The sequence below is a fragment of the Montipora capricornis genome, chromosome 3 (genome assembly GCF_036669925.1).
Source record: "Montipora capricornis isolate CH-2021 chromosome 3, ASM3666992v2, whole genome shotgun sequence".
Taxonomy (NCBI): Eukaryota; Metazoa; Cnidaria; class Anthozoa; order Scleractinia; family Acroporidae; genus Montipora; species Montipora capricornis.
In genome coordinates this window covers 8274906-8285877 of record NC_090885.1, presented here as the reverse complement: position 1 = coordinate 8285877, position 10972 = coordinate 8274906, and the positions used below count along the sequence as shown (strand labels likewise).

The following is a 10972-nucleotide window of genomic DNA, read 5'->3' as shown; positions in this document are numbered from 1 at the left end:
TTTGACCAGCAAGAAACCGCACACGTTTTCCCCTTCTTGAACAGGTTACTTTGCAGGTACCCGTTTTCCAGCCGATCTAACTCACCGAACATCCGCAAATTTAATTAAACGATTAAAAACGTTGTAGAACTTCATTTTGTGCTCTTATTAGTGTTAGTACAAGCAAAAATGTCCTCATCGGGGTCATTCAATATAGAAATACAACATACCATCTTCATTTTTTCACAATACAATGTTAATATATACATTAGCCTTCAACAAACATTCCAAAAAAGGTAAAAGCCAAATATAATTGAACATATAATTGGCTAAAAAGTATAATTATGAGCTAGATTGCTTTGGTATTGTAAAATCAAGCTAAAATATACATTGATATGGCCCCTGCGTGAAGCGGAAGCAATTCAATACCACAGCTGCTGAAAGACTTGCAAACGTTAATTAAAAAAAAAAAGGACCAAAAAGGCATGTGGTAAGCCATCAGATCACTTTAATTCGAGAAAAAAGAAGACAATGTAATTCGTTATTATTTCTCTTTGGGTTTGTGGGTAGAAAATGATTGTTGGTTACTTCATTTAGGGTTTACAGGAAGGTTTTAAACTCAAGAAAATCAGGAGCTGAGAAAATTGATTATTTCCCGGAGGCACTAGTAAGGCTCTGTATTTTTTTCAGTTCAGATGAAAATGAAGACTCCTCACGCACAGAAGGGCAGCCTATTCGCGATGTATTTTATATAGTACTATAAATATTAATCAAAGATTACGGAGTGCGTTCGATACGAAATTCAGGCTAATAGAGATATGAAACAGAGATATGACAAGGATGTTGGGCTGACATTTCATGACATCATAATTGTGTGGGTATAATAATAATAATTATATACCTGCACACATGCATGCAAGTGAAAATAATTGAAGGTTTTGACATCTACATAACACGAAGAGCAGGGCCACAATACCGGCCAAAAGTATTTGGGACACTTGAGCTGGATCACATATTTCTCATCCCCCCTAACCAATGTTGAAAAATACCGCGTTTTTTTCCAACAAAAATATCACCCGATTATCAACATTGTAAGTGGGAGGAGGGGAGGGCTTGCTCGCTGTCCCAACCTTTTTGTCCGGGATTGTAGGTGCAGATGCACCTTCCTGCGCAGACATTCTTGTGACTCTTCACGCAATCTTTCCTCCTCAACGAACAAACATCAACTCAACCTGCGCGGATCGAGTCAATAAGCCAATTTACACGTCACTTGCCTGTTTCACCTGAATGTTTTTGTTCAGTTTTCCAAACATTTATCCGATAAAAGATAAAATTGAAACCCTTTAAACTGAGCAAAAAATGTTGTTTGCTGGATGGCAAAAGCCGGTCACTATTGACTGCATAGCATTTCATAATAAACAATGCGTGGTGCATCACGGTGAATGATAAGCCTTTAATTCCAGGCTCTCTCATTCGCCCCTGCAGAATCTGCGGGGATGCCAAATGCGTGTCTCAAGAGGTGAAGCCTTTTTTCCATATCTCAAAGTGCCCTTGGACGTGCATGGGCCTGGGCTGGAGGTAGAGGGTGAAGGGTGCAATAGCTGAAACAACCCAAACCTTTACAAAAATGCTAACCTTAGGCCTAAACAATATGCTTTAGATAATGTTTAGGCCTAAGATTAGCATTATTTGCATGGGTTTGGGTTGTTTCAGTTTTGTTGTTCCAGGCCCTCCACGTCCACGGGCACTTTGAGGATCGGTCTTCCCAAAAAAATCTCGATAAGGAATGCGTTCTCGTACTTCTTGAACGCAATTATTCCGGTGCTTCTGTTTTCAGTGTTACTCTGCTCCTTACGCGCGCACGATTACAAAATTATATCAAGAGTGATGGACTCATGTATCGGACCATTTTTTTTGTTTTTTCCATAACTCTGTTGTCGGGAGCTGAATGAACAGTATGCTACTCGGTTTATTCTTAAAACGAAATGTTAAAAAAAAAAAAAAAAAAACAGGTACACCAAACATACTCTGCACTCTTATTTCAGTTCGGGATGGTTACGAAAGAACACGTCCTCCTGAATCCTTCTTCTCAATCGAATGGATCATTCTCAGCAATTCAGTCCCATCTCAGGTCGGCCATGTTGGCATTCCTCAAAAGAAGCGGCTGCTGTATTGTTGCACTCAACATAATTAATCTTCTGGTCCCAGTTGTTCGAAGAATGGATCGCACTATCCACTGGATAATCACTAATTAACCACTGGATAACTCAATTGGTTTTGCTAGTGTGTATCCGCTGGATAGCAAATTATCCGGTGGATAGCGTTACCCACCTTTTGACCAGCTGAGACCTGGAGGTTAAACTCTTCTTCTTATATATTTTTTCCTTTAGCACCGGTTAAAATACACGACTGTATGGTCAGCTAATAAAGAGATAAAAAAACAGTCTTGCGTATACCCTCTAGTCTCCTTCGCAGCCGCTCGGGCCGGAGTCACGCAACGCTCCCCTTCCCCACGAAAATGTTGTAACCCTTCCCTTCTAAAGCGCATAAAAAGGAATTCTTGAAGCGCAATATGGTCAAGTCCTCATTCCTACTTCGAACAGTTAGAATTTTAAAGCCTACTCTATCAGTAGGTGATAACAATTTCCCTAGATCAGAGATAAAAACTCATATTTTAAACATGTTTTTATTGATTGAGGTATTTTCAAACTGCAATAGCAGAACATTGTGGAAATACATTTGCTGGCTGTAATCTGTTAAAGGGTCTTAAGAACTAAACAAACTAGTGTTATTTAGCAAAACAGAGAAAAATCTCTGTACAGTCTGTCCCTCTGCAAAGCTGTTCTCGTCATGCGAATTTCTTGCAACGAGTCGTACATATTGTGCATGCTGAATCGAAGTCAATTAAATGAATACAACTTATAATTTTACTCAAATATTTATCTTCCTTATTAAGTACATTTTCTAGTGAAAACTAGGCTCTAGTAGTCTTCTATATGGGAAAAAAACTATCAAAATTGAACACTATTTCCTAGAATACGAAAAATGGCATTCTTTTCCCAATGAAATGAGTACAAAATAAAACCTGGGCGCAATTGTGTGGGACACTAACTCAAATGAAGTCCCTAGAAAGAATTTCGTTGGATGAAATAATACTCTGGCTAACTGCAACTTTGCACTACTGGGTAAAATTAAAACCAGTTAGCCAATTTCCTTGCTCAGAAATTTCTTAGAAACCGTCAAAAGCCCGCCCAATTATTCAGTCCGTGGACTCTACAGTTCTTTCCTCGTTCTTTTTATTTTGGAATGTCGTACTTGTCAATGGCTTCGTTCAGCCTCTTGTGCATGGCTGCCACTCGGTCTCGTAGGTCGAGCAACCGTTTGAATTTACTGGCATTTTCAGAAAGATCTAGAGGGCGTTCAGGGAACTCTGGCGGCCGTGGGTGTTCGCGGTTGTGCGTTGCTCCTTCTAGGGAAAACTCTTGTTCATGTTCGTGCGAATCTCCTTGTTTAACTTTGTCCTCCTCCATAAAAAATCTTTTCTGTAGGGAATTCTCGGGAAGTTGTGCTTCAAACTCTGCTGCCGATTGGATGCGTTCTTTCTTCATTTCTTCCCCAGGTTTCTTAGAGACAGAAAGATCTTGGTCCTCCAGATTTTCTTCATATCTGCCAGAAAAAAAGATAACAACTACTTTATTTAAGTGTGAATGGATTTAGCACAAGAGCGCTAAATGGGGACACTAACGAAATTATAATATTGGTTTTTATTGAGAGGGGAAAACCGGAGTGCTCGGAGAAAAACCTCTCGGAGCAGAGAAGACGCCAAGATATGACGCCAAGTCTGAGAACCGAACCCCGGCCACATTGGTGGGAGGCGAGTGTTCTCACCACTGCGCCATCCCTACTCCCCCTAAAGGGGGTTTTTGCTCATTAGGATGTATTGACGTCACTCATTGTTTATGGTAAAGGTAAGTTTAATTACTATTGGGGAATCTTCTTTGTTTTTGCCTCTTTACCAAAAGTACAATCAGCACAATATGATACTGAACATTGTAAGTGCATTGCACAAATGAGATATCTCTGAAAATGTACCAAATCCGATCTACCAGATCTAAATAAGAAATGATTGATGGTTTGAAAATTCAAAATCAATATTTACTTGACTTTTTTTTTTTTTTAAGTGGCTTTACTGCAATGAGCTAACCTTGAGTGAAAGTACGCTTGTTACTTATCAACCTCGGAAGTTGTGATAAGCGTCACAAAGTGCCCGTTTCACTTCTCGTTATTACTTCAAAATCACTCGTGTCTTGGAAAACAGAAAATTAATGAACGCCTCAAAGTGTGATCTCAATCTTTAATCCTCACTATGTAACTCAGCAGGGGGGGCGGTGGCCTCATGGTTAGTGTGCTCGACTTCGGAGCGAATGGTCCGCGTTCGGGATCTGGCCGGTGTGGTGTTCTTGGGCAAGACACTTTACTCCGTCGGTGCCTCTATCCACCCAGGTGTATAAATGGGTACCAGCGAAATGCTGGGGGTAACCCTGCGATGAACTAGCATCCCATCAAGGGGGGAGTAGAAATACTCCTAGTCGCTTCATGCTACGAAACAGAGATAAGCTCCGGCCTGATGTGCCACTAGGCCTGTAAGCTAAAATGTAACTCAGCACGAATTGAAATTAGCTTATATATAGTTAATATATATGTGTACGAAATCGTATGAACTTGCTTGAGCAATTTTGTGATTTATGGGCACGAGTGATGTTTTGAAGGTTCTCAAAATTGCACGAACCGTAGGCGAGTGCAATTTGAGAACTTCAAAACATCGTGAGTCAAAACATCACTCTATAGAGTGTTTTCACTCACGTGATCAGTAACCTTGTTTTTCCACCGAAACAGAAGAAAACATTTGCATGATATTTAGAACTCAATTCCCGAATGATTAGTTGGAGACACCAACATGGCGGCAATTTCTCTGTTTAGGGACACTAACATGGCCGTCGTGACGTCACTTGAAAACACTCTATGACCTATTATGCATTCGTCAATGACCAATCAGAGACGCGATATTCTTTTGAGTATGTAATACTGTATAATATATCATTGAAGGAAAGTCTGCCCAAGTGTAATTAATAAATATTTTTGGAATTACATTACGTCAGTCATTCGTAATAAAAAAAAACGCCAGAATATTGCGTTTCTGATTGGTCAATGACCAATACATAAATAGGTTACAGAGTGCACAAGAGGTTTTAGAGTGCAACACGGAAGTTGCTATAGAAACACAGCGATGGAGTACAGAATATAGCAAGGGAAAAATCGTATGAACTTGGTCCTGCATTACCAATAATTATGGCTCCTCGTGAAGTTTTGAAAGTTCTCAAATTGCAATCGCCTACGACTCGTCTAATTTTGAGAACTTTCAAAACATCACTCATGCCCATTAATTACGACATGCACTCGCGTCATACGACTTCTTCTACTTATAAACCAAAATAGCTATAGAGAAAAGGAAAACTAAAAAATACCTTTTCTGTGGGAAATTTTCCTTACGATTTGCTCGGTCGTCCTCATTCTGCCTTTGTCTATTGGGTGTAAGCGTATCCATAAAAAACCTTTTCTGCGGGAAATATTCTTCGTTAGCAACTTGCAATTGGCCGTTCTCATTTATCTCGGAGGCAAAGGCTTTGCTCTTTTTAGGGAAATCCCGCGTATTGATTGTCCTCAAATATGAACTTTTTCGTCGGGAGAACTCGGACATTTCATCCTCCGAATCGACCCTTGTCGAGAGAGGCTTGGTGTCTTTTTCAATTCTGTCCGGCTCAATAATCTCGTCCTCAAGATAGTTCAATTGAGACTGATGATAAAATGGAGACAACAAGAGTCAATGATTTGTCATACTAGAATACAACCGTTGAGGATCTTTATTTCAGTCTCAATTAATAAATTTTTTCATCATAGAGTGAAGGATTAGGCGATGAGCTCTTCCGAGCTCTTGCTTGCTACTATCGTCTTGAAGGAAAATAAAATGATAATAGATTGCTCTTCCTTTTTCCTCAGTCCTTCTCTTTGGACACAGACAACTTAATTTTTGACGAAGTTGGGGGTGTTGTAAAGCACCCCCTGTACGTGCTTTGTACATTTTTGTTTATTTCTTTGCCCTTGTCGTCCTGACAACGAATAGGGAGCTTTAGCAACGACAACGGCCACGGCAACGAGAACGTCACAAATTTGCATATTTAGTGGGAAAAAACAATAGCTTTGCGCGCTCTGCTCGTGCCTTTTTCATTTTTGTCCATTTCTTCGTCAGCAAAACAACAATGTGAAATAGCCAAAGTTGAGGTTTTATTGAGGACGTCAGCAGTTGGAGAGAAATTTTCATTTTCTCCCCTAAACTAAGCGTGACTCGTATCGGTTTCATTATTGAGGGACTGCCACACCATTGTCATGTTTAAGCCTAGTTTTCATATGTCAGGAAAATCTCAGACGATCGGGGATTTCGTAGTTTCCCGACCGTCCCAGATTTTGCCGACATATCTGAAAATCGCCAAACGGTTGTCCCAGATAAATGGAAAGTGCGCCAAACCAACAGCTCGCCAAACCTTGAAACTTGCAATTTAGAGGATTGTTAACGAGCTAAAACCATCGCCGACGTCTCCGACAGTACAAATTTGAGTTTTCATATATCGGGTATGATCGCCGACGATCGCAAAAGTCTGCGACACGTCGGGAAAATAGAAACGCTTTCTATTTTCCCGATTCGTCCCCGACCATCCCAGATTATCGGGGATGTCCACGATTTATGGTTTTCATTAGTCGGCAAAATCTGGGATGGTCGGGAAACTGGGAAATCCCGATCGTCTGGGATTTTCCCGACATATGAAAACTAGGCTTAAGAGCTTGGACTAGTCGCGAAGTGATTACAATAACGCAAATTTATGTTTTGAGGTAACATTCTCGTTGCAGGGGCATGGGCAAGTGTGGGTGTTCTAATGGCCGTAAGAGAGTTTGGAAATACTGAAGGACATAAAATTGGATTCACCGATCGGAGCTTAATTCAATACCCGTGGGGTATGCCCATTACGAAAACTACGACGAAGATAAAAAAATATTAAAAGTAACGGACTCGGATCGTTACCGTGGCTGCCTGCGGCATCCCACGGACACGGAATAAGAACTTGTGATCTTATTGATGGTCACAGATGCATGAATACCGGTTCAGCCTTACTTCCTTTCTTGCTAGCAAATAACACAGAAGGTTAGGTTAGTTTCTAGAGAAACTAGCTGTGCCGGTGGGCGTCTGAAGCACACAATTTCAAAGTATTAATTTAGTCGACAAAAGCAACAACCATTGGGAGATTAAAAACCTGACGTTTCACTTTTAGTCCTGTAATCTCCCCATGGGGGTCAATTTAAGCCCGGTTTACACTACAGAAAATGTTCGGCACGGCTCGTGTGAAATTGGCACGGGTGCCTAAAAAGAGCTCGGCAAACATTGTTTACACTACACCATTTTTACCGTATCAAAAATACCGTGCCAACATTTTTGGGCCCAGGTAAGTTCTCTTTTAGGCATGCGCAGTTCAATTATAATCAAGAACGTCCGCGTGATTTTGGTGGCTAGCCTATATGAATTAAGGCTCAAATTTGGCCCTTTAAAGTGCTTACACTACTTGTTCTATCCGAACCGTGCCTATTTTTTCAGCACCCGTACCATTTTCACCCGTGCTCGGACTACCTCGCCGAAGGTCCCAGCACGGGTAAGAATTTTGGTTCGGCACGGATGAAATTTGGTACTGACAGGTTGTTTACACTGCAAATTTTATCCGAGCCGAACCTTTTTTTTTGGGACCCGTGCCAATTTCACCCGAGCCGTGCCAAAAAAAATCTGTAGTGTAAACTGGGCTTTAGTTTTATCGATTCAGATGATTATACCAAATAACGACTTCAGAATTGTAAATATCTTTTAAAGAGAAATTCTCAAGATGTTTTGCAGTCACCTTTGGTTAGTCAGAAAATTGGAACTGACGCAGGAATTTTACCGCTTTGCTCGATGATCAGAGACAAAAGAATATTGGTTTTACTTTATCAAACTTCAACGATAAATTTGTCTTGCGTTACCGTTGGAATAAAATTTGGATATATTTTCGGACGCTTCAGTTCTATTTACTCTTCGTAAAGGTTCATATTTCTCGCTAAACAAGAGAAAGAGAGACACGAAGCCTTTAGCAAACTTTGTTGTTTCATGAGCTAAATGTTATGCAAATCACAATTTGCACTTGAAATAGTTAAGAGCGGTTAAGTTTTTTTTTTAAGAGATCATGTAAATTAAAAGTGCCTTTGGGTTGTAACGTTCTTTTTGTGCCCTCGACTATGACAGTCACACCTTTGTTATTCAAGTCAATACAAAAACACGATGAACATCGAAGACTCTAGTTCGGAGTTTTTCGTTCACTCATCTACAACAGTGTGCATGCATGGTGTTAACTTTTGACTGTGAGATTAATTAAATGAAACTAGAAACCTTCCGAGAATGTAATTTAAACACTGGGTTCAGCTAAAATAACCGCTTTTCAAGTGTGATAATTACCTCTTTATCGCCCTCTGCATAACGAAAGCGTTGGAATGAACATGGCATACCCGCAATTTAAGATTTTCATTCTTTTCCAAACTTTTTGGCACAGTTCCATCATAGCACGCAATTGCTCAGATTAATAGTTCGCAATTTCTTCAAGCTCATTGAGAGAGACAAATATATAACGCCATATTAACCATTAATTGTATTTTTATTTAAAAATAGTGCTCTTGTTGCAGACGCCGAAAGAAAAACAATATATTTTAAGCTCTTGTGACAAGTGTAAAGTGGTTCCACAGATCTTTATACCAATGGACATGCTTGAGAAGAAAAAAAAAATTACCAGTAAAACAAAACTGCCATGACGAGTAGCATTATTCTTATGCTTTTTAAACACTTCATTTCAATTTTTGTCTCTTCCTTTATTGTTTTTCCTTATTACGGATTTATTAAGGTCACGATTTCATGGCGTCTAAACGGTTTTTACAGTTTTTCTCGTTAATGGTTTTAATGGTTCCTTGATTGGAAATTGATAGAAACCGAACAAAGTTTGGCAGTGATTGATGAGAATGTGACACGGCGGGATTACATCTTATTGAAGCGTCCTCGTGAACCAATTAAATCTCTTGCTGAAATGAGTATGTTATGAAAAACACCGTATACGAGGCGTTCAAATTATGCAATTAAAATAAACTCATATAGCGTAACGTGTTTTTCAATGGATGCTGAAATGTTTGTTTGGGACGACATGTTTTCTATCTCAACAAAAACAGGGAAAATTCGAGACACATCCAGCAGAGCGATGAAACACAACGAAGACAGAAAAGCAATTTTTCTGGTATTAATTTTCAGGCGCAATTTTTAATTTTATTGCCTTTTGAAGTGGGCCTATTCTTCAATTTCTAACGGTAACCAGATTTGAATTCAGGGACTGATCAGTTAGCATATTGTTTAAAAATGCGGGATAAATATAACGATCGCGTCCTGACGCCGAACTCTCAAACAACGAAGGTTCAATATTGACAAGGCATTACTTCTGCTTTTGATGAAAGTTTACCAAGGCTTTCTTGATTGGGTTCGTATTGGGGCCTTCAAAGCGATGGCGCGCGTCTAATCAGAACTGGTCAGGCATCGATGAGCGAGAAAAATAAGGAAAAACTAAATACAAAATAAAAACGTCTGACTTAGAGTTTTTTCACGTTAAATGCATCTCCTGTAAGATAATGTGTTACTCTAATGTCCAATTAAAAAAGAAAAAAAAAACAACTTGGTTAGGACGGAAAGTTGTTAAAAAGTACCGCATTTGACTTTGCAGGCTTATTTCAGCTTTCGACCACAAATAATATAAAACTAAGGGAAAAAAGTCTCAACGTTTAAACAGTCTTAAATGAGCTTTACCTCCTTTGCCGACGGTAAAACTGGCGTCAAAGAATTCCTTTCCACTGGCCTGTGTTCCTGGAATTTGACTGCGAAGGAATCGGCAGAAAGGAGTTTAATGAAAAAATCTAGGAAAATAAGGAATCAAGTTCAACCAACCATTTACAGAAGAAGACTGAAGTTATTACCAGGAGAAGAGTAAGATATCTGGAAGCTTGCCAGGGCAAGCAGCACGTAAACCAAGGCCCTGAAGTTCTCGCAGTTCATTTTGGAAGCAAACTGAAATTTCAAATGATTGTAACGGGCTTTTGGTGTTTGAACTATGAATTGTGGATCGGAATGCAATATCCTTGACGACAGACGACAATGATTATCTGGATAGCGTCTAAACCAATCGCGACTGTCGCTGCTCGAGTGTTGACACTCATGTACACAGGTGTCACCACTCGATTTACACCGATGCAAAGTGAAGTAATGCTTGACTTCTTGCGCATAGGTCTTTAATATCTTTAAAGCCATTGTTAAAAAAACGTCAAACCGTTCATTCTTATCAAGAGAAAAGCTGTAATCGATTTAGTTTCCATAGGAATCAAATCCTTGCTACATCCTGTATATGTTGTCAAACGAATTGAGTTTGTTTAATTGAATTTTACGAATACCACTTGTGTGCATAGTTTCAGTGACAAATTATGGAACAGTAGATTTGTGCAATAACACCAGGGGTTTTGAAAATCTATTAATATACGTGTTCTCCTTGAAGGTTTTAATGAAGTTTGTTTAGTGGTTAGGTAATAATCCCAAAACAATAAGGGTAATTGTTCTTTTGACTAAAGAAGGTGTGAGATTCACAAGCAAATTGGGAACTTAAGGCGCGTTTACCCCACAAAGGAAAAATGGCTTATTGACGTGGCGTGGACAAATTGTCAGTTGTGTCTGCCGTATTGATCAAGCGTGTCGTGGCATTTTTGGGTCGTTGGATCGTTAACGTATCCCACCAAAATATTATTTAAATGCCTGACAGAAAATAATCAGATTACAAATTTA

General features: G+C 39.5%; 2 protein-coding genes across 2 annotated transcripts in view; both read right to left on the bottom strand.

Annotated features, from left to right (window-relative positions):
• LOC138042078 (chondroitin sulfate N-acetylgalactosaminyltransferase 1-like) overlaps nt 1-198 on the bottom strand; it is a 10575-nt gene extending 10377 nt beyond the window's left edge. The window contains exon 1 of the mRNA XM_068887822.1: nt 1-198. This exon is cut by the window's left edge and continues 1435 nt beyond it. The gene's annotated coding sequence lies outside the window, so the exon portion shown is untranslated.
• Nucleotides 199-2651: 2453 nt separating this feature from the next.
• On the bottom strand, nt 2652-10439 carry LOC138042043 (uncharacterized). Its single transcript, XM_068887777.1, has 4 exons — nt 10117-10439; nt 9950-10017; nt 5505-5833; nt 2652-3645 (listed from the first exon to the last, which is right to left on the bottom strand). Exons 1-4 carry the CDS (start codon nt 10193-10195, stop codon nt 3276-3278), a joined length of 846 nt encoding a protein of 281 aa, XP_068743878.1. The 5' UTR covers nt 10196-10439; the 3' UTR covers nt 2652-3275.
• Nucleotides 10440-10972: the final 533 nt, after the last annotated feature.